Source organism: Rutidosis leptorrhynchoides, chromosome 6, assembly GCF_046630445.1.
Source record: "Rutidosis leptorrhynchoides isolate AG116_Rl617_1_P2 chromosome 6, CSIRO_AGI_Rlap_v1, whole genome shotgun sequence".
Lineage (NCBI taxonomy): Eukaryota > Viridiplantae > Streptophyta > Magnoliopsida > Asterales > Asteraceae > Rutidosis > Rutidosis leptorrhynchoides.
The window spans coordinates 299,116,734-299,139,542 of NC_092338.1; the positions used below are offsets into that span (position 1 = coordinate 299,116,734).

Here is a 22,809-nt window from a genome sequence, read left to right on the forward strand (position 1 = left end):
CAACTTGAAAGCTGACCCAAAATTTTGCCCTTATCATCGCCTTCTTCTTCTTCCTCTCCTGCACATCATTATAAACACTACCTATAGTTTGTTCATGAAAATGTTTCATAAAGTTTCAAACTTTATCATTTCTATAATGTTTTAATTTAAGTTTTGTTATACCATTTTCACACACAAAGTTTTCCCTCTTTGTTTCAATGTTGGGGTTTAGGTTTTGTAGTTTTTAATTTTGCAATTTCTGTCTTCAAGATTCCACTAAAATCATTTCAAGATTTCCCATTCTTTTGTGATATTTAAAAAAAAAAAAAAAGATATTTTTTTTTTAAACCCCACCTTCCCACATGTTTTGGGGCTTGTCTGATCTGGATTGGATCACAACTATTTAATTTATTTGTATTTTAAGTTATAATTATAATAATTATAATTATAATTATAATTATAATATAATTATAATTATAATTATAATATAATATAATTATAATTATAATATTTTCATTTGTATTTGTGGTTGTGGTGGGGGTGCAGTAGTCAAGTTCCTTTTTTTCTCATCAAGTAATTATAGCAACAAGGTAATATTTCTTTCATTTCTCATACCCTTTTAAGATTTTGCTGTAGATTTATATTTATATACTGTTTATATTTAGCTGATTTTAGTGAATGCTTATAATTATAATAATAATATAATAATAATAATAATAATAATAATAATAATAATAATAATAATAATAATAATAATAATAATAATAATAATGTTAATCTTGCATTGAATAATGAATAGTATTTTGTGATTGTATAGGTATAATCAATGTAACTGAATCCAGTCTGTGTTGATTCAAAGGTTGATTAGGGTTTGGGTTGTTTTGGAAATTTTAGGTTACTAATGGCTGCAATTGATGCTTCAAAATATTCACATAGTCCCACTCATAAAGCTGTAGTCACCAAAGATTATGCTAGTTTAAGGAAAATTATAGCTGGTCTGCCAAGACTATGTGATCCGTCTGAGATTCATAACGAGTCGATATCGTTAGCCGAAGAGGCCAAGGCCGATGCAATTTCGGCTGTGATTGATCGTCGTGATGTGGTTAACCGTGATACACCACTGCACCTAGCGGTTAAACTTAGCGATGTAACCGCAACCGAGATGTTAATGCTCGCTGGTGCAGATTGGAGCTTACAAAACGAACAGGGTTGGAGTGCTTTACAAGAAGCTATTTGCAGTAGGGAAGAAGTTATTGCACGAATTATAGTTCGACATTATCAGCCGATTGCGTGGGGTAAATGGTGTAGAAGATTGCCCCGTTTAGTAGGTACGATGAGACGTATGCGGGATTTTTATATGGAGATTACGTTTCAGTTTGAAAGTTCGGTTATACCGTTTATATCTAGGATTGCACCGTCGGATACTTACAAAATTTGGAAACGTGGTGCGAATTTAAGAGCTGATATGACTTTAGCCGGTTTTGATGGGTTTAAGATTCAACGGGCTGATCAGACGGTTTTGTTTCTTGGTGATGGTTCTGAAGATGGAAAAGTTCCACCCGGGTCCCTTTGTATGATCTCGCATAAGAATAAAGAAGTTATGAACGCTTTAGATGGCGCTGGTGCACCTGCATCCGATGCGGAGGTGCAGCAGGAAGTTCAAGCGATGTCGCAGACTAATATTTTTAGGCCCGGGATCGATGTTACGCAAGCTGTGCTTTTACCGCAGGTTACGTGGAGACGCCAGGAGAAAACGGAAAGTGTCGGGGGGTGGAAGTGTAAAGTTTACGATATGCATAATGTGGTTGTAAGTATCAAGTCTAGGCGGGTCCCGGGTGCCATGTCAGACGACGAGTTTTTTTCGTCTTGTAATGAAAATGAAACAGAAAGTGAAGAGCTTAATGATATATTGACTGATGAAGAACGTAAACAACTTGAAGCGGCACTAAAGTTGGATTCTTCAGAGTTAGGTAATGAAAATGGTGACGGGATAATTGGGCATCGACATAGTTGTTACGAACAACGAGACGTACCGATTGAGGACGTACCGTTAACTTACAAAAACGGAGAAATTAAGCATGAAAAAGACAAAAAGGGGTGGTTCGATGGGTGGAGAAAAAAAGATGGTAATAAACAAGAAAGGCTCAGAAAGGGTGCGGGGTCGGGTGCACCGGTCCCACCTAGAGGTTCATTATGTGAGGAGAAGGTTAGTGATCTACTCGGGGACTCAACATCTACAAGTCAAAGTCAAATGCAACCAGGAAGACATTCAATGGAAATTACTGTGAATGATAAAAGGCGAGTGAAAGAGCTGAAACCGTCTTCATCGATGATTTCTAGTAGTGGAAGTCGGAAAAAAGATGGAAACCGTGAAAACGAGTATAAGAAAGGGCTGCGGCCCGTGCTTTGGCTTGCACCGAACTTTCCGTTGCGTACTGAAGAACTGTTGCCGTTGCTTGACATATTAGCTAACAAAGTTAAGGCAATTCGAAGGCTAAGAGATTTGCTTACAACAAAGCTTCCAATGGGCACATTTCCTGTTAAGGTATTCTCTTTAGTTTGTTTAATCTTGTAATTATATTATCTTTGTAACTATATGCAATACACTAACTATTAGAGTAAATGTTGAAGATTCGGAAAAAAGCGTTTTAGGTCAATCCAACTAAACAGATACCAAGTTACCTGATTTTTCACCAAAAGTCTTTTGATTATTTACCTAATCTGCCTGCCCTCCCCTGCCCTGCCCTGCCCTGCCCTGCCCGTTTCACCACCATTATTGACTTGTAATTTTAATGCCCAATAATACTTGAAGCATGATATATTGGAATGTTAGATCAACATAATACTCTTCTAAAAGGTTCTCATTTTTATAATTTTCTGATAAGCAGTTAAAGAAACTGTATTCTGTATTTAATAAACGTGTTCATCTGCAGTTCTTTTCTAGATATCTTCCTTTTAGCGTTATATGTTAGAAATTTAGTGTAATTGAGGGATTTAATCTATACTTGTAAATGGGTTAGGAGGTACGGAGTGTACACCCATTAAGTGATAGATTGCCCGGACCCGAAAATGGTTTTCCATTATCACAAATTTGAGTGATTACGGAAGTATTATTCTTGCACTAGGTGGAAATAAAACAAACAACTTTATGAAAAGGATTTAATCTAGATTTCCTTGATTTGGTTGTTGGAAATAAAACAAACAACTTTATATAAAGGATTTGTTTTAGATTTGAAAACGATTTCCTTGATTTGGATGTTTGAAATAAAACAAACAACTTTATGTAAAGGATTTGTTTTAGATTTGAAAACGTTTTCCTTGATTTGGATGTTTGAAATAAAACAAACAACTTTATGTAAAGGATTTGTTTTAGATTTGAAAACGATTTCCTTGATTTGGATGTTTGAAATAAAACAAACAACTTTATGTAAATGATTTGTTTTAGATTTGAAAACGATTTCCTTGATTAGGATGTTTGAAATAAAACAAACAACTTTATGTAAAGGATTTGTTTTAGATTTGAAAACGAAATTAGTTAGTGAAACATCTCCATCGTGGAATAATACTTGTTTTTGGGTGCCTATAAATAGAGACTATCATTTATGAGAATAAGATATACGAAAAACACCTGAATACTCTTATGCAAAAGAGTTCTTGTTTACTGCCAATAACAAGAACTAATCTCTGTCTTATCCCAAAGTGATATTCGTGTAACCCAGGCAATAAGGGTCGAATAATTACTTTCGGAAAGTGATACCACGATTCAGTGATTTATCCGGCTATCGATTATTTTACCCTACACGAAATCTCAATAAAACCTCCAACAATCGAAAGTAATTATTCGTTATAATCGATGGCGGCTACGATGAAACACATGACGGCGAATTTCTCCAAACTTGATAAGTTTGAAGGAATTGATTTTAGGAGATGGCAAAAGAAGATGCACTTCTTTCTGAGCAGCATGAGTGTGGTGTACGTACTCAGCACACCAATTCCTGAAGATCATGGTGATGATGCCACTATTGAACAAATTCGGAAAAGGTGCAAGTGGGAGAACGATGACTACATCGCTAGAGGTTTAATCCTCAATGGTATGGCTGATTCCCTTTTTGATATTTACCTAAATGTTGAATCTTCTAAAGAACTATGGGACTGTTTAGAAACCAAGTATATGTCTGAGGATGCTTCTAGTAAAAAGTTCCTTGTTAGTAATTTTAATAATTACAAGATGGTCGATTCTAGACCGGTCTTGGAACAATACAATGAGCTCATTCGTATACTTGGTCAATTCACACAACATAAGATGAACATGGATGAGTCTATTCAAGTCTCAAGCATAATTGATAAACTACCTCCATCTTGGAAAGAATTTAAACATTCTTTGAAACATAAGAAGGAGGAGTTAACTCTTGTTGAGTTGGGTAGTCATCTGCGTATTGAGGAATCCCTCAGGTTGCAGGATAATGACAAGCCAAAGAGCAACGAAGTTGCTGGTACGTCTGTTGTCAACATGGTGGAACATAAAAAGTTCACTAGTAATAATGACAAAAAGGGCAAACGTAAACATCAAGGTTATAACAAGGCTAATCCGAACAAGAAGTCTAAATTGACTTGTTGGAAGTGTGGTAAAACTGGACACATGAAAAAGGATTGCAAGGTTATTTTTGATAATAATAATGCCAAAGGATCTAGCACAAGCGGTTCGGGAAATGGTTTAAACAACCACAACTCGAAAGGTCAGAATATATTTAATAATTCAAATAAGAATTATTATGTTTCATATATATCTGAGGCTTATTTTGTGCAGGATGATGATGTCGCGTGGTGGGTTGACTCGGGAACCACCACCCATGTATGCAAGGATAGATTTTGGTTCAAGACTTACGAGTCCGTGACTGATGGATCAATTCTTCATATGGGAAATGAGTCAACAGCCTCTGTTCATGGACGTGGAAGTGTGGATTTGTGTTTTAGTTCTGGAAAAACTATTTGTTTGTTTGATGTTTTGCATGTACCACAAATAAGAAAAAATTTAGTTTCCAGTAGTGTGTTAAATTGTTGTGGTTATAAACAAGTGATTGAATCTGATAAGTTTGTTTTGTCAAAACATGGTATGTTTGTTGGTTTTGGTTATTTATGCAATAGAATGTTTAGACTTAACATTAATCACTTGAATGTTAATTTTGCTTTTATATCTACTTCTAGCATAAATAATTCTACACTTTGGCATGCTAGACTAGGACATATACACTTTAAAAGAATGCAAGATATGTCTAAAGATGGATTAATACCGGTTTTTGACATGAACAATGAAAAGTGTAAAACGTGTATGTTAACAAAGATCACTAAGAAACCATTTCAAAATGTACATCGTGATACTGAAATTTTGGAATTAATACATAGTGATTTATGTGATTTGCATGCTACTCCTACTTTAGGAAACAAGAAATATTTTGTGACTTTTATTGATGATGCTTCTAGATTTTGCTATGTTTATTTGTTACATACTAAGGATGAAGCATTAGATAAATTTAAAATATTTAAAACTGAAGTAGAATTACAACAAAAGGCTTTGATTAAAAGACTTAGAACAGATAGGGGAGGTGAATACATTGACCAATCGTATTTCCAATCCGTTGGTATTATCCATGAGACCACAGCTCCTTATACTCCACAACAAAATGGTATATCTGAAAGGAAGAATAGGGTCCTTAAGGAAATGGTTAATTCCATGTTATCCTATTCGGGTTTAAGTGAAGGATTTTGGGGGGAAGCTATGTTAACAGCTTGTTATTTGCTTAATAGAGTTCCTAACAAAAGAAACAAGATTACACCTTATGAACTTTGGAATAAAAGGAAACCTAACTTGAATTATCTTCGTGTATGGGGTTGTAGGGCGGTTGTAAGACTGCCTGATCCCAAAAAGAAAAGTTTAGGTGAAAGAGGTATAGATTGCATTTTTATTGGATATGTTGAACATTCCAAGGCATATAGGTTCTATGTAATAGAGCCTAATGAATTTGTCTCAATCAATTCTGTGATTGATTCAAGGGATGCAATCTTTGATGAAAATCGATTTTCATCTATACCTAGACCAAAGGATATGATTCCAAGTAACAATGGAATCAATAAGGATTGTAATGATGAAGTCTCTGAAAAGGCTGTTGATCAGTCACTTGAGCTTCGGAAAAGCAAAAGAGAAAGGAAACCTAAATCATTCGGACCAGATTTTCAACTATACTTAGTTGAAGGTTCTAGGGATGATGTTTCTACCCAATATTCATATTGTTTCAATGTTGATGATGATCCTAAAACATATGATGAAGCAATGAGGTCTCAGGATGTTGCATTCTGGAAAGAGGCAATTAATGATGAGATGGATTCCATCATGGGCAATAACACTTGGGTGTTAGCTGATCTACCTCCCGGTTGCAAACCTTTGGGTTGCAAATGGATCTTCAAAAAGAAGATGAAGGTGGATGGAACTATTGAAAAGTTCAAGGCAAGGTTAGTCATTCAAGGCTTTAGACAAAAGTCTGGAATTGACTATTTTGATACTTATGCTCCTGTGGCATGTATCGCTACCATTAGACTGCTGATTGCTTTGGCTACAATTCACAATCTGGTTATTCACCAGATGGATGTGAAGACAGCATTCTTGAATGGTGATTTGGATGAGGAGGTTTATATGAACCAACCTCAGGGCTTTGTCATGCCAGGAAATGAAAGCAAGGTGTGCAAACTTGTGAAGTCCTTATATGGTTTGAAACAAGCACCTAAGCAATGGCATCAGAAGTTTGATGAAGTAGTTTTATCTAGTGGTTTTAGATTGAACCAAGCAGATAAATGTGTGTATAGCAAATTTGATGATTCTGGTAAAGGAGTTATAATTTGTCTATATGTTGATGACATGTTAATCTTTGGGACTGACCAAAGTCAAGTTGATTTAACAAAAGAATTTTTGTCATCAAAGTTCTCCATGAAAGATATGGGGGAGGCTGACGTTATCCTTGGTATTAGGATCAAACGTGAAAGCAAAGGAATTTCAATTTCTCAATCTCATTATATTGAGAAGGTGTTGAGAAAGTTTAATTGCTTTGAATGTACTCCTGTGAGTACACCTGTTGATCCAAGTGAGAAGCTTATGCCTAACCAAGGTAAAGCTGTATCACAACTTGAGTATTCTCAGGTGATTGGCTGTTTGATGTACGCCATGACATGTACAAGGCCAGATATTGCTTTTGCTGTGGGAAAACTGAGTAGATATACTAGTAATCCTAGTACTCATCACTGGCAAGCAATTAGGCGGGTACTGAAGTATTTAAAGAAAACTATGGCATATAGTTTATCTTACAGTGGATTTCCTTCTGTAATAGAAGGATATTCTGATGCGAGTTGGATAACCAATATTGAAGATCATTCTTCAACGAGTGGTTGGGTGTTCTTGCTTGGGGGAGGTGCTATTTCATGGGCTTCTAAGAAGCAGACATGTATTACTAACTCAACGATGGAATCTGAGTTTGTTGCTTTAGCTGCTGCTGGTAAAGAAGCAGAATGGCTTAGAAACTTGATCCATGAGATACCATTATGGCCTAAACCTATAGCACCCATGTCTATCCATTGTGATAGTGCTGCGACATTGGCAAAAGCTTATAGCCAGATGTACAATGGAAAGTCTAGACACTTAGGTGTCAGACATAGTATGATTCGTGAACTCATCATGAATGGGGTGATTTCTATAGTGTTCGTAAGGTCACAACAGAATTTAGCTGATCACTTGACGAAGGGATTGGCAAGAGACTTGGTTGACAAGTCTGCTGTGGGGATGGGTTTAAAGTCCACATAAATTTCTAATTATAAGATACCCAATTCCCTTCTGATGAAAATTAGAAGTTGAATTCAATGCGGAAGGCTTATATTTAGAAATTTGGAGTACATAAATTTTATATCATCCCAAGGTAAGGTATGTACTCGGACCTGCTGAAGGTCAGGTTGAAGTCTAGCTTCTTAATAGTTCATTTGAAAAAGTGCAAGAGCAGGTGCATGACTGAAGTGAACTACCTATGTGAATGTGAATTTTTGCCGCTTCAACAAAGCTTGGACTTTTAGCTTTGGATACATTCATGAAAGGATATGGACACATGGCTTGTAAAGTGTCAGGATAGCTTTAGAGTATTTGAAAACTTATGTGTATGTTATTTTCAGTTATTCAAAATGGGTTGAAGGGTTCAATTCTTAGAACACCCTGATTCTCGAATATTTGGAATGTGTAATGTACTAAGGTGAAAATTCAATCTTCAAGATATTTTCATTTATGCATGAGTTTTTGTTTTAATTTGTTTAATTCTCATGAAACGAATTGCACTAAATTGGGGAGGATTGTTAGAAATTTAGTGTAATTGAGGGATTTAATCTATACTTGTAAATGGGTTAGGAGGTACGGAGTGTACACCCATTAAGTGATAGATTGCCCGGACCCGAAAATGGTTTTCCATTATCACAAATTTGAGTGATTACGGAAGTATTATTCTTGCACTAGGTGGAAATAAAACAAACAACTTTATGAAAAGGATTTAATCTAGATTTCCTTGATTTGGTTGTTGGAAATAAAACAAACAACTTTATATAAAGGATTTGTTTTAGATTTGAAAACGATTTCCTTGATTTGGATGTTTGAAATAAAACAAACAACTTTATGTAAAGGATTTGTTTTAGATTTGAAAACGTTTTCCTTGATTTGGATGTTTGAAATAAAACAAACAACTTTATGTAAAGGATTTGTTTTAGATTTGAAAACGATTTCCTTGATTTGGATGTTTGAAATAAAACAAACAACTTTATGTAAATGATTTGTTTTAGATTTGAAAACGATTTCCTTGATTAGGATGTTTGAAATAAAACAAACAACTTTATGTAAAGGATTTGTTTTAGATTTGAAAACGAAATTAGTTAGTGAAACATCTCCATCGTGGAATAATACTTGTTTTTGGGTGCCTATAAATAGAGACTATCATTTATGAGAATAAGATATACGAAAAACACCTTAATACTCTTATGCAAAAGAGTTCTTGTTTACTGCCAATAACAAGAACTAATCTCTGTCTTATCCCAAAGTGATATTCGTGTAACCCAGGCAATAAGGGTCGAATAATTACTTTCGGAAAGTGATACCACGATTCAGTGATTTATCCGGCTATCGATTATTTTACCCTACACGAAATCTCAATAAAACCTCCAACATTATATAATTACTACCAGCGATTCTAGGATCAAAACTGAAAGGGGTCATATACAATTTGAGTAGTAATTTGTAAGTTTATTTTCTCAAAATAATGGTTGTTTACTTTCAAAAAAACAATTACTTTTCAAACATATGGGTTCCTATCTTTAAATTTAGTGGCGTCCTATACAATTTGTTTAGTAATTTGTAAAAAAAAGTCTTCACACTAGTGGGGTCATAGTAGTAATTTGTAAAAAAAAGTGGGGTCTCATTGGACAATCGCCCCTGATTACTACCGTAAATTTACGTTCAAATAAGTCGATATCAAAATTTGCATCTAATTTGTTGACTTGACCAAATGCTTTGGTTTATATAACACTGTGTGCAAACTTGTTAATAAATTGACATTCAAACAAGTCAAATGTTATGATTTTTCTGAATTGATTAATTTTTTCCGGTGATAAATATGAACAGGTTGCTATTCCGGTGATCCCAACAATACGTGTATTGGTTACTTTTACAAAATTTGAGGAACTACAACCATTGGATGAATTCACAACCCCACCATCCAGTCCAACTGGCGGGGACCACGATAGCCCGTCAATGACAAATAATGCCACATCATCATCGTCTTGGTTTCAGTGGATTAAAACACCTTATCACCGTGCTAGCACGTCATCAGGCAGTAGGATCGAAACTATTCCTGACCCTTTTTCGATTCCTGCTGACTACACATGGATCAGTGCTGAAGCAAAGAAGAAAATGCAGGAGAAGAACAAGTCAAAGAAAGGAAGAAGTCAAAGTCAAAATCAAAATCAGTAGAGTCTGAGAATCAATTTGAAGGCAGTTGAGAGATGTGTACCAAGTCAGTAACATTGTTTTCTTGAAATCCTTACTAATTTGCACTAGATTAAGAATGAAATCATTGTGGGGGGTATAAAAAGTTGAAATTATGATATTCTTAAATTGCTTCGTAACCATTGTTGAATTCGATTGTTTGACTTTGTGGTGCTTATGCATCGACCCATTTTTATCTAAATCTTTTTCTTTATTATGTTGCCAGACTACCAGTGCAATGCTCCTAGAACGTGTAACATCCCGCCTTTTTCCGTTTTCTTTTCCGTTATACTAATTTAAACTCCGTTATATGTTTATAACATCTCCCGTTAATACGCGTTTTAAAATATTTCGTTTAGGTATTTTCCGCACCCGACTACAAACTCGAGGGACTAAAATTGACACGGGGCAAACTAGTTGACTAGGTCACCTAGTCCACCCCAATCACCACCATTCAACCATCTCTCTCTCTCTTTCTCTCTAGCAAGAACACACCCAATTTCCAAATTCATTCAATCATCATCTAAATTCGATTTAGGAGGCTTACAACAAAATAAATTACATATTCGTGATCCTCTCTTCATCCTCTTCATTTTGGTACCAACTTCATCTCGTTTGGGTAACATTTCTAAAACACTAGTTTTCTTTAAATTTGTGTTCTTGACTTAAAAGTATGTTAATTAGTGTCTATGGCTCATTGTGATGTCGTGTATGCAATTTGTATGCTCGATTTGTTGTTTTTGGTGTAACTAGTTCATTATGAAAATTACTTGCTAAATCCTTGATTTTGGATGATCAAATGTTATTAGATTGTTAATGTGCATGTTTTAAAAGTGTTACTAGTATCATTAGCTTCATTTTGATGTATAGATTGATTAAAGAAACTTCATAAACGCAATTATTGATTTTGTGAACTTTTGGTTAGGGTTGACAACTCTTAAAACCAACTTTTGATGCGTTGAATGCTTGTTAATGTTATTGATAAGTGTTTAGTTGTATTACATGTTTCATTACCTTCAAAACGGCATATCATATGTATAAATTGGATTCCCGAAACTTAAATTGCAATTGATAAACTTGAAACTTGAAAATAAACCTCTATTGATCACTTGGCGGGATTTCGGTTATAGTATATGATGTTTTTGCTTGATGAAAAGTGCTTAGTTGCGTTCCTTGTCGAAAGAGCTTTCCGATGATATAAAATACATGTTCTAATTGTTTGCGGATCATAAAATGTGATTGTTTGTGTTTTGGTTCGTCCATTTGAGGAATACAGCAAACAGGGCCTGGAAACCGATCAGGACGCCGTCCAGATACTGGGGACGCCGTCCCACCTTTTGAACCTAGACGCCGTCTAGGATATCAGGACGCCGTCCCACCCTTCATTGTGGGACGCCGTCTAGCCATTTGGGACGCCGTCCCATTGTACTAAAACTGGCTGTTTGCTTTGGTCATTTGACATAAAAATGTTTGCTATGCTACGGACCTCCGATTAACATGAAACTTGGCCAACATGCTCATATATGATTATATAACTTAGAAAAATTGTCGGATACCCAACCCGACCCCGTTGACTTTTCCGTTGACTTTGACCCGACCAAGTTGACTTTTAATCAAACTTAACCAAATAATTGTGCAATCATTCTAACATGTTTTTATATTTGTACCTTGCATGAAACATGACAATTTGATTCACACGCTATTATGATCGAGTCTTAACGAGCCATAGGACTAATTGAACATCTTTGACCTATCGTGCTTACCGTTATTGATACAACCTATTGTTTAGGTCAAGACTAGCATTGTTCTTTGCACATGTTTACTTGTTGAAGTACTTTACTACTCGTGCACTCAAGGTGAGATCATAGTCCCACTTTTACTCTTTTTGAACTTACATTTGGGATGAGAAAACATAAACATTTCTTTACTAAGTGAACACAAGTACAGGAAAACAAACATTCTACATACGAGTTTAGAACAAAATCCTCAATTCGATTATCATTAGTTACACTTGCCGGGTGTAAGCGAGAACTTATGTTGTATGGATCCATATGGGTTTGACAAACCCTCATTCAAACGGTTCGCTACCGTTTACGAATGAAATATATTTTCGAGAAACAGTGTATGTTCTAGCACTAAGTGATGGGGTTCAATGGGAGAAATGTTAAGCATTGATAATTGGGTGCTCGTGAAACAAACTTTTGGAATGTATTACTATTATTTCATTGATGCAAATCTTGTGGTTCACTTGTACTTACTTACTTAAACCTATGATTTCACCAACGTTTTCGTTGACAGATTTCTATGTTTTTCTCAGGTCTTTGAACGATATGTGTTACATGCTTCCGCTCATTATTTTGATACTTGCATTGGATGTCGAGTATATATGCATACATGGAGCGTCTCTTGGCTACTTTCAAATTGTGTCGCATAAGTTTCATTTGTACTTAAAACTTTGTATCGTAACTTGTGGTGGAACTATTCTTGTAAACTTTGAACAATCTTTACATTTGAAATGAATGCGACATATCTTTTGGTCAAAAGTTGTTTTAAAGACTTATGACCACGTAACGGGACCTAAGTAGACGGCGCCGTCAAATATGATTTGGTCGGGTCGCTACAGATGGTATCAGAGCGTTGGTTGTAGGGATTTAGAGTTCATTAGTGTCAACCCCGAGTCATAGGGTACATTGGTGAGTCTAGACTACAACCGGCATATAGACTTGAAGTAGGAATTACTTGACTACTTGTGCATTTATACTCGAACGCTTCTACTCATATCTACTCTTAGTTCATCTTAATCTCACGTTGTTTAATTTGATTGACACGCCACCTTGACTATATGAAATGATGTCGAATGCACATATGAATCAGGGTAATATAATTTCCGGGATTATATTACGGTGACTCATATGAACGTTCCGACATTATGACATAAAGAATTTAAGGCGAGTCGAGGAAAAACTTCTCTTTATCTTTATTCTATATCACGGTTAGTATTATCGAGAATGCTAATCAATGATATTCTTGTGTCTTGAAGGAACAATGGCTCCTCGTCGTGTACGCCGCAATGAAACTCCCGAACAAGCTCTCGAACGGATGATAGCCACCGCCGTAGATGCGGCCATGGCCGGTCACTCATCCAACAACAATAATAATAACAACCACAACAACAACAACAACAACAACAATGGAGCCGGAAACTCAAACGAGGGATGCTCCTATAAAGCTTTCATGGGGTGCAAACCTCACACTTTTGATGGAACCGGGGGACCGGTCGTGCTCACCCGATGGTTTGAGCAAACGGAAGCCGTCTTTAGCATAAGCGGTTGTCGGGACCAAGACAAGGTCAAATACTCCACTCACACCTTCGCCGGTGTCGCCCTTACATGGTGGAATACTTATGTACAATCGGTGGGTACCGATGAAGCTCACGCCCTCTCTTGGGCCGACTTGAGGGAAAAGATGATTGTCGAATATTTCCCTCGTGAAGAAACCCGAAGGCTCGAACAAGAGCTAAGAACTTTAAAGGCGATCGGAAATGATCTCAAGGCTTATAATCAACGATTTTCCGAACTAGCCTTGATGTGCCCAAATCTTGTGAACCCCGAAGCTTTAAGGGTTGAACTTTACATGGATGGTCTTCCAAAGAGTATCAAACACGGAGTAATGTCATCCAAACCCACTAATCATCAAGAGGCCTTGAACATGGCCCGCAAATTGATAGAAACGGTTGACGAAATCGTAGTTCCGGCACCTAAGGCCGAGGATAAATCGGGCGGCAACAAAAGAAAATGGGAAGCTCCCCAATCAAGCAACAACAACTTTGCCAAGAAATCTTTCACTTCCGACGGCAAGAAGGGTTATGCCGGGAATCTACCTTTTTGCAACAAATGCAACAAACATCACTTTGGCGAATGTAGTAAGCTAATTTGCCATCGGTGCCAAGGAATTGGTCATAAGGCCAACGATTGTAAAAGTGCCACTCCCGTCGCTCGAAAGTGGCCCAATGCACCAAAGACGGGCACTTGTTACGAATGTGGCCAAACGGGTCATTATAGAAATGCATGCCCGAAAAGGAAAGATAACACCAATACGCGCGGCCGAGCTTTCAACATCAACACCGAGGAAGCCCGGGATGACACTGAACTAGTCACGGGTACGTTTCTTCTCAACAATTCTTATGTCTCTTGCTTATTCGATTCGGGTGCCGATAAATGCTTTGTATCCAAGACTTTGACTCATTCTTTTAGCACTCCACCTCTTCCATTAGATACCACTTATACCATTGAAGTGGCTAACGGGAAACTATTAAGTGCCGACACATATTACCGGGGGTGTACGTTAAACATTTTGGGTAAGGAATTTGAAATTGACTTGATACCCATGGAACTAGGAAGCTTTGATGTAATAATCGGTATGAATTGGTTAGTCAAAACGAAATCTCACATCCTTTGTGATCTTAACGCAATCCGAATTCCTATCGAGAATGGTGAACCTTTGATTGTTTATGGCGATAAGAGTTGCACCAGACTCAACCTCGTTTCGTGCCTTAAAGTTAGAAAACTGCTCCGTAAGGGTTGTTTTGCGATCCTTGCCCACGTTAAGAAAGTCGAGTCCGATGATAAGCATATCGATGATGTGCCAATTGTTAGTGACTATTCCGATGTATTTCCCGATGAATTGCCGGGTCTTCCACCTCATCGACCGGTTGAATTCCAAATCGATCTTATTCCGGGAGCCGCACCCGTAGCACGTGCACCATATAGACTCGCCCCATCCGAAATGCAAGAATTGCAAAGTCAAATCCAAGAACTACTTGATCGTGGTTTTATCCAACCTAGCCATTCACCTTGGGGCGCTCCGATTTTGTTTGTTAAAAAGAAAGACGGATCCCTACGAATGTGCATTGATTATCGTGAACTAAATAAATTGACGGTTAAGAACCGATATCCTCTTCCTCGCATCGATGACCTCTTTGATCAACTACAAGGGTCTTGTGTATATTCGAAAATCGATCTCCGCTCGGGTTATCATCAATTAAGGGTTAAGGGGGAAGATGTCTCCAAAACCGCTTTCCGGACTCGTTACGGTAGTTATGAATTCCTTGTCATGCCATTTGGTCTCACTAACGCACCGGCGGTGTTCATGGATCTTATGAACCGCGTGTGCAAACCGTATCTCGATAAATTCGTTATTGTGTTCATCGATGATATATTGATCTATTCTAAAAATGAAGAAGAGCACGAACAACATCTCCGACTTGTGCTTGAACTCTTGAGACAAGAACGACTTTATGCCAAATTCTCCAAGTGTGAATTTTGGTTGAAGGAAGTTCAATTTCTTGGTCATGTTGTAAGTGATCAAGGTATTAAAGTCGATCCCACGAAGATCGAAGCCATTAGTAAATGGGAGACTCCTACTACTCCTACTCACATTCGTCAATTCTTGGGTCTCGCCGGGTACTATCGTAGATTCATCGAAAATTTCTCTTTGGTTGCACGTCCTCTAACCGCATTAACTCACAAAGGAAAGAAATTCATTTGGGCGACCGAGCAAGAATCCGCGTTTCAAATCTTGAAAACAAAGCTAACCACCGCTCCTATCTTGTCACTTCCCGAAGGCAATGATGACTTTGTTGTATATTGCGATGCCTCGAAACATGGTTTTGGGTGTGTATTGATGCAACGAACGAAAGTCATTGCTTATGCTTCTCGACAACTCAAAATTCATGAACGAAACTACACGACGCATGATCTCGAACTCGGAGCCGTCGTCTTTGCACTTAAAATGTGGAGACACTATCTTTATGGAACCAAGAGTACTATCTTTACCGACCACAAAAGTCTCCAACACATTTTCGATCAAAAGCAACTAAACATGAGACAACGACGGTGGATTGAAACTTTGAACGATTACGATTGCGAGCTTCGTTACCATCCCGGGAAGGCAAACGTAGTAGCCGATGCCTTAAGTCGAAAAGAAAGAGCGGTGCCTCTTCGTGTCCGAGCTTTAAACATCACCATTCACACCAACCTTAATAGCCAAATTCGGGTAGCCCAAGATGAGGCTCTCAAGGATGAAAACCTTTCACACGAGCTCTTAAACATTCTCGTCTCTCGATTCGAAATTAGGGAGACCGGACTCCGATATTACGCCGGAAGGATTTGGGTGCTGATAATGCTAAAAACGAACATATATTTCATAGCATTATTCCTCAAGAAAGACAAGCTTTTAGTTGCAATTGTTCTATTTACAAGTGATATTCGTTTAAATAATAAAAGGTGAAGACAAAAGACAGATTCGACGATTTGAAGACGCAAACGACCAAAAAGCTCAAAAGAACAAAAGACAATCAAAAAGGTTCCAATTATTGATAAGAAACGTCTCGAAATCACAAGAGTACAAGATTCAAAACGCAAAGTACAAGATATTAAATTGTACGCAAGGACGTTCGAAAAACCGGAACCGGGACCAGAGTCAACTCTTAACGCTCGACGCAACGGACTAAAAATTACAAGTTAACTATGTATATAAATATAATATAATATATAATTAATTAAATTAATTATATATATATTATATATATATATTTAAAACCGTCGGCAGCAGGAAACTCCAAGGGTGAAAACTGAAAATACCTCTCCGCGACTCGCGGAGTTTTAAGGCTATTTGGCCGCGAGTCGCGGAGCCCCAAAAATCATTCCTGGCTATAAATCAACCCGAATTCTGATCAAAATCATCATCATATTTTCATCTCTCTCTCAATATATACGAGTAATATATATTTATATTTATAATTTATATTTTAATTTTAATTATAATTCTAATAATAAGGGTATGTTAGCAAATGTTGTAAGGGTGTAAGTCGAAATTCTGTCCGTGTAACGCTACGCTATTTTTAAATCATTGTAAGTTATGTTCAACCTTTTTACATTAATGTCTCGTAGCTAAGTTATTATTATGCTTATTTAAAACGAAGTAATCATGATGTTGGGCTAATTACTAAAATTGGGTAATTGGGCTTTGTACCATAATTGGGGTTTGGACAAAAGAACGACACTCGTGGAAACTAGACTATGGGCTATTAATGGGCTTTATATTTGTTTAACTAAATGAAAGTTTGTTAATGTTAATATAAAGATTTACAATTGGGCGTCCCTATAAATTACCATATACACTCGATCGGACACGATGGGCAGGGTATTTATATGTACGAATAATCGTTCATTTAACCGGACACGGGAATGGATTAATAGCCACTAGAATAATTAAAACAGGGGTGAAATTACATTCAAGGGTAATTGGTGTAATTGTTAACAAAGTAGTAAAACCTTGGTTTACACGCAGTCGATAACCTGGTGTATTCATTAAACAAAGTATTAAAACCTTGTTACAATTCGAATCCCCAATTAGTTGGAATATTTATCTTCGGGTATAATAATAATTTGACAAGGACACTTGCAATTTATATTTATGACTGATGGACTGTTATGGACGAAAACCAGACGGACTTATTGAATAATCCAGGACAAAGGACAATTAACCCATGGGCATAAAACTAAAATCAACACGTCAAACATCATGACTACGGAAGTTTAAATAAGCATAATTCTTTTATATCATATTTTATTTCCTTTATTTTATATTTAATTGCACTTTTAATTATCGTACCTTTTAATTATCGCAATTTAATTTTATCGCATTTTTATTATTCGCAATTTCATTATCGTTATTTACTTTACGCTTTAATTTAAAGTCTTGTATTTATTTTATATTTTACATTAGGTTTTAACTGCGACTAAAGTTTTAAAATCGACAAACCGGTCATTAAACGGTAAAAACCCCCCTTTATAATAATAATATTACTTATATATATATTTGTATTTTTATAAAAGTAAACTAATATAGCGTTGAGCTTTGCTTAAAGATTTCCCTGTGGAACGAACCGGACTTACTAAAAACTACACTACTGTACGATTAGGTACACTGCCTATAAGTGTTGTAGCAAGGTTTAAGTATATCCATTCTATAAATAAATAAATATCTTGTGTAAAATTGTATCGTATTTAATAGTATTTTCTGCTAAAATTTAATAAACTATTTTATATACACCTCGTTCGACATCAGGTGCCTAGTTATGGGGACCTACGAAGCCTTATTTTAGATGAAGCCCATAAGTCACGATACTCGATTCACCCCGGTGCCAATAAGATGTACCACGACCTTAAACAACTATATTGGTGGCCGAACATCAAAAGGGACGTAGCTACTTATGTTTCCAAGTGTTTGACATGTTCCAAAGTCAAAGCCGAACACCAAAGACCGTCCGGATTACTTCAACAACCCGAGATCCCGCAATGGAAGTGGGAAAGGATAACGATGGATTTTATCACCAAGCTACCAAAAACGACGGGCGGTTATGATACCATTTGGGTTATTGTTGACCGTCTCACCAAATCCGCACACTTCCTTGTCATGAAAGAAACGGACAAAATGGAGAAACTTGCACAACTTTACATTAAGGAGATCGTAGCCCGACACGGTGTACCTTTATCGATTATCTCCGACCGAGATGGCCGTTTCGTTTCTAGATTTTGGCGTACATTGCAAGAAGCGTTGGGAACGCGTTTAGACATGAGCACCGCATATCATCCTCAAACCGATGGACAAAGCGAACGTACAATTCAAACCTTAGAAGACATGTTACGAGCTTGCGTGGTTGATTTCGGAAAAGCTTGGGACAAGCACTTACCTCTCGCCGAGTTCTCTTATAACAATAGTTATCACGCGAGTATTAAAGCCGCACCTTTTGAAGCGCTATATGGCCGCAAATGTCGTTCACCTCTTTGTTGGGCCGAGGTAGGCGACGTGCAAATCACCGGACCCGAACTCATTCACGAAACCACCGAGAAAATCATTCAAATCCGAGATAGGCTTAGGACGGCCCGAAGTCGTCAAAAGAGCTATACCGACAAACGACGCAACGATCTTGAATTTCAAGTCGGTGACCGAGTAATGTTAAAAGTCGCACCTTGGAAGGGTGTAATCCGTTTTGGGAAACGCGGGAAGCTAAATCCGCGGTATATTGGTGCTTTCGAAATCTTGGAGCGTATTGGAACCGTTGCTTATCGTTTAGATCTTCCGCCTCAATTGAGCTCCGTTCATCCTACTTTCCATGTATCCAACTTGAAAAAGTGTCTTGCCGAACCCGATATCGTCATTCCTCTCGAGGAGCTTACCATTGATGACAAACTTCATTTCGTGGAGGAACCGGTTGAAATTGTGGACACCTCCGTCAAGACATTGAAACAAAGCCGAATCCCGATTGTTAAAGTCCGTTGGAACGCCAAAAGGGGACCCGAGTTTACTTGGGAAAGACAAGATCAAATGCAAAGGAAGTATCCTCATCTATTCGTGAATTCGGAAACGCAAGATCTCGAGGAAGAAACAACGACTACTACGCCTACTTAAATTTCGGGACGAAATTTCTTTTAAGGAGTAGGTAATGTAACATCCCGCCTTTTTCCGTTTTCTTTTCCGTTATACTAATTTAAACTCCGTTATATGTTTATAACATCTCCCGTTAATACGCGTTTTAAAATATTCCGTTTAGGTATTTTCCGCACCCGACTACAAACTCGAGGGACTAAAATTGACACGGGGCAAACTAGTTGACTAGGTCACCTAGTCCACCCCAATCACCACCATTCAACCATCTCTCTCTCTCTTTCTCTCTAGCAAGAACACACCCAATTTCCAAATTCATTCAATCATCATCTAAATTCGATTTAGGAGGCTTACAACAAAATAAATTACATATTCGTGATCCTCTCTTCATCCTCTTCATTTTGGTACCAACTTCATCTCGTTTGGGTAACATTTCTAAAACACTAGTTTTCTTTAAATTTGTGTTCTTGACTTAAAAGTATGTTAATTAGTGTCTATGGCTCATTGTGATGTCGTGTATGTAATTTGTATGCTCGATTTGTTGTTTTTGGTGTAACTAGTTCATTATGAAAATTACTTGCTAAATCCTTGATTTTGGATGATCAAATGTTATTAGATTGTTAATGTGCATGTTTTAAAAGTGTTACTAGTATCATTAGCTTCATTTTGATGTATAGATTGATTAAAGAAACTTCATAAACGCAATTATTGATTTTGTGAACTTTTGGTTAGGGTTGACAACTCTTAAAACGAACTTTTGATGCGTTGAATGCTTGTTAATGTTATTGATAAGTGTTTAGTTGTATTACATGTTTCATTACCTTCAAAACGGCATATCATATGTATAAATTGGATTCCCGAAACTTAAATTGCAATTGATAAACTTGAAACTTGAAAATAAACCTCTATTGATCACTTGGCGGGATTTCGGTTATAGTATATGATGTTTTTGCTTGATGAAAAGTGCTTAGTTGCGTTCCTTGTCGAAAGAGCTTTCCGATGATATAAAATACATGTTCTAATTGTTTGCGGATCATAAAATGTGATTGTTTGTGTTTTGGTTCGTCCATTTGAGGAATACAGCAAACAGGGCCTGGAAACCGATCAGGACGCCGTCCCACCTTTTGAACCTAGACGCCGTCTAGGATATCAGGACGCCGTCCCACCCTTCATTGTGGGACGCCGTCTAGCCATTTGGGACGCCGTCCCATTGTACTAAAACTGGCTGTTTGCTTTGGTCATTTGACATAAAAATGTTTGCTATGCTACGGACCTCCGATTAACATGAAACTTGGCCAACATGCTCATATATGATTATATAACTTAGAAAAATTGTCGGATACCCAACCCGACCCCGTTGACTTTTCCGTTGACTTTGACCCGACCAAGTTGACTTTTAATCAAATTTAACCAAATAATTGTGCAATCATTCTAACATGTTTTTATACTTGTACCTTGCATGAAACATGACAATTTGATTCACACGCTATTATGATCGAGTCTTAACGAGCCATAGGACTAATTGAACATCTTTGACCTATCGTGCTTACCGTTATTGATACAACCTATTGTTTAGGTCAAGACTAGCATTGTTCTTTGCACACGTTTACTTGTTGAAGTACTTTACTACTCGTGCACTCAAGGTGAGATCATAGTCCCACTTTTACTCTTTTTGAACTTACATTTGGGATGAGAAAACATAAACATTTCTTTACTAAGTGAACACAAGTACAGGAAAACAAACATTCTACATACGAGTTTAGAACAAAATCCTCAATTCGATTATCATTAGTTACACTTGCCGGGTGTAAGCGAGAACTTATGTTGTATGGATCCATATGGGTTTGACAAACCCTCATTCAAACGGTTCGCTACCGTTTACGAATGAAATATATTTTCGAGAAACAGTGTATGTTCTAGCACTAAGTGATGGGGTTCAATGGGAGAAATGTTAAGCATTGATAATTGGGTGCTCGTGAAACAAACTTTTGGAATGTATTACTATTATTTCATTGATGCAAATCTTGTGGTTCACTTGTACTTACTTACTTAAACCTATGATTTCACCAACGTTTTCGTTGACAGATTTCTATGTTTTTCTCAGGTCTTTGAACGATATGTGTTACATGCTTCCGCTCATTATTTTGATACTTGCATTGGATGTCGAGTATATATGCATACATGGAGCGTCTCTTGGCTACTTTCAAATTGTGTCGCATAAGTTTCATTTGTACTTAAAACTTTGTATCGTAACTTGTGGTGGAACTATTCTTGTAAACTTTGAACAATCTTTACATTTGAAATGAATGCGACATATCTTTTGGTCAAAAGTTGTTTTAAAGACTTATGATCACGTAACGGGACCTAATTAGACGGCGCCGTCAAATATGATTTGGTCGGGTCGCTACAGAACGTTTATCTGTTAAGGCTGCATACACAGTTGCAAGGCTTGAGCATGCTTTTTGATACAGTAATAATATTGAAATGATGAGTTTGAAATTGGTTGTGTAGATGGTGGTATTAGATTTTTGGTAGGGAACAATGAAATCATATCATCACAACTAAGATTTGCTTTAAAGTTTAAATCTTTGGCATTATCTGCTGATGTGAGATAAAGAGTTGCGGGTGTTTTTGTCATATTTAAGTCACTTACCGGGCCCGTTTATATAATAGGACTTGAATTAGTCGTATAGTACGATGTTTGTTTTTAACTTCATGAAAATAACATGTCTTAATAATTTAAGTATTGAAATGTGAATTGTTATGTTAGTCCATACTTTTTCAAAAGGGCTAGCATAACTGTTTATAATTGTTGTATGTTGAGGGTTAATTTTTTAATTTAATCACTCGGTCAGTTATTAAGCACATAAAACATTAAATATTTATTTATTCATCCCTTATTTTTCATAGACATCACAAATTCATTTAAATATTTAAGTCTATATGAGATGCCATGTTAAAAAACCAGAGAAAGCATGAAGATGTTGAGAATTCTAATCATTGTTGATATTTTAGGTTGGTGTTCTTCTAAAATTTGATATACAAATTACTAACAATTTAACAATAATAATTAATATGTTAAAATAAAAGTTAATTATTAGTATAAAACTCTCATGTGAAAGATGTTAGTAGACTTAAACTTATTGCCTAAGTGATAAATATGGGGTATAAATATGCTTGATGTGCCTTGATAATTTAGGAATTTTTTTACTGTACAAAACATTAAAGAACTGAAAAATAAAAACAAACAATATAATAGCTTAAAAGTTAGTAGGCAGTGCACGCTATTATTTATTAGTATTAGTATTATTATTAAAGTTAAA

At 36.6% G+C, this 22,809-nt stretch overlaps 1 protein-coding gene across 3 annotated transcripts; it reads left to right on the plus strand.

The window, feature by feature from the left end:
* The first annotated feature begins 473 nt into the window (after window positions 1-473).
* On the plus strand, window positions 474-22,153 carry LOC139855450 (uncharacterized). Of its 3 annotated transcripts, XR_011761452.1 has the most exons (5): window positions 483-569; window positions 797-2,524; window positions 9,674-10,064; window positions 10,263-10,282; window positions 21,895-22,153. XR_011761452.1 is itself a non-coding variant. In XM_071844675.1 (3 exons), exons 2-3 carry the CDS (start codon window positions 881-883, stop codon window positions 10,019-10,021), a joined length of 1,992 nt encoding a protein of 663 aa, XP_071700776.1. In that variant the 5' UTR covers window positions 474-569; window positions 874-880; the 3' UTR covers window positions 10,022-10,253. The 3 variants fall into 3 exon arrangements, 2 of the variants coding, with proteins under 2 accessions (XP_071700776.1, XP_071700775.1); XM_071844675.1 differs by lacking the exons at window positions 10,263-10,282; window positions 21,895-22,153 and having other exon boundaries at window positions 474-569; window positions 874-2,524; window positions 9,674-10,253; XM_071844674.1 differs by lacking the exons at window positions 10,263-10,282; window positions 21,895-22,153 and having other exon boundaries at window positions 9,674-10,253.
* The last annotated feature ends 656 nt before the right edge of the window (window positions 22,154-22,809 follow it).

Coding starts and splice junctions, on each gene's coding strand:
- LOC139855450 (XM_071844675.1), top strand. CDS start 881: ATGGCTGCAATTGATGCTTCAAAATATTCACATAGTCCCACTCATAAA. Junction 2,525..9,673: donor TGGGCACATTTCCTGTTAAG/GTATTCTCTTTA, acceptor AAATATGAACAG/GTTGCTATTCCGGTGATCCC.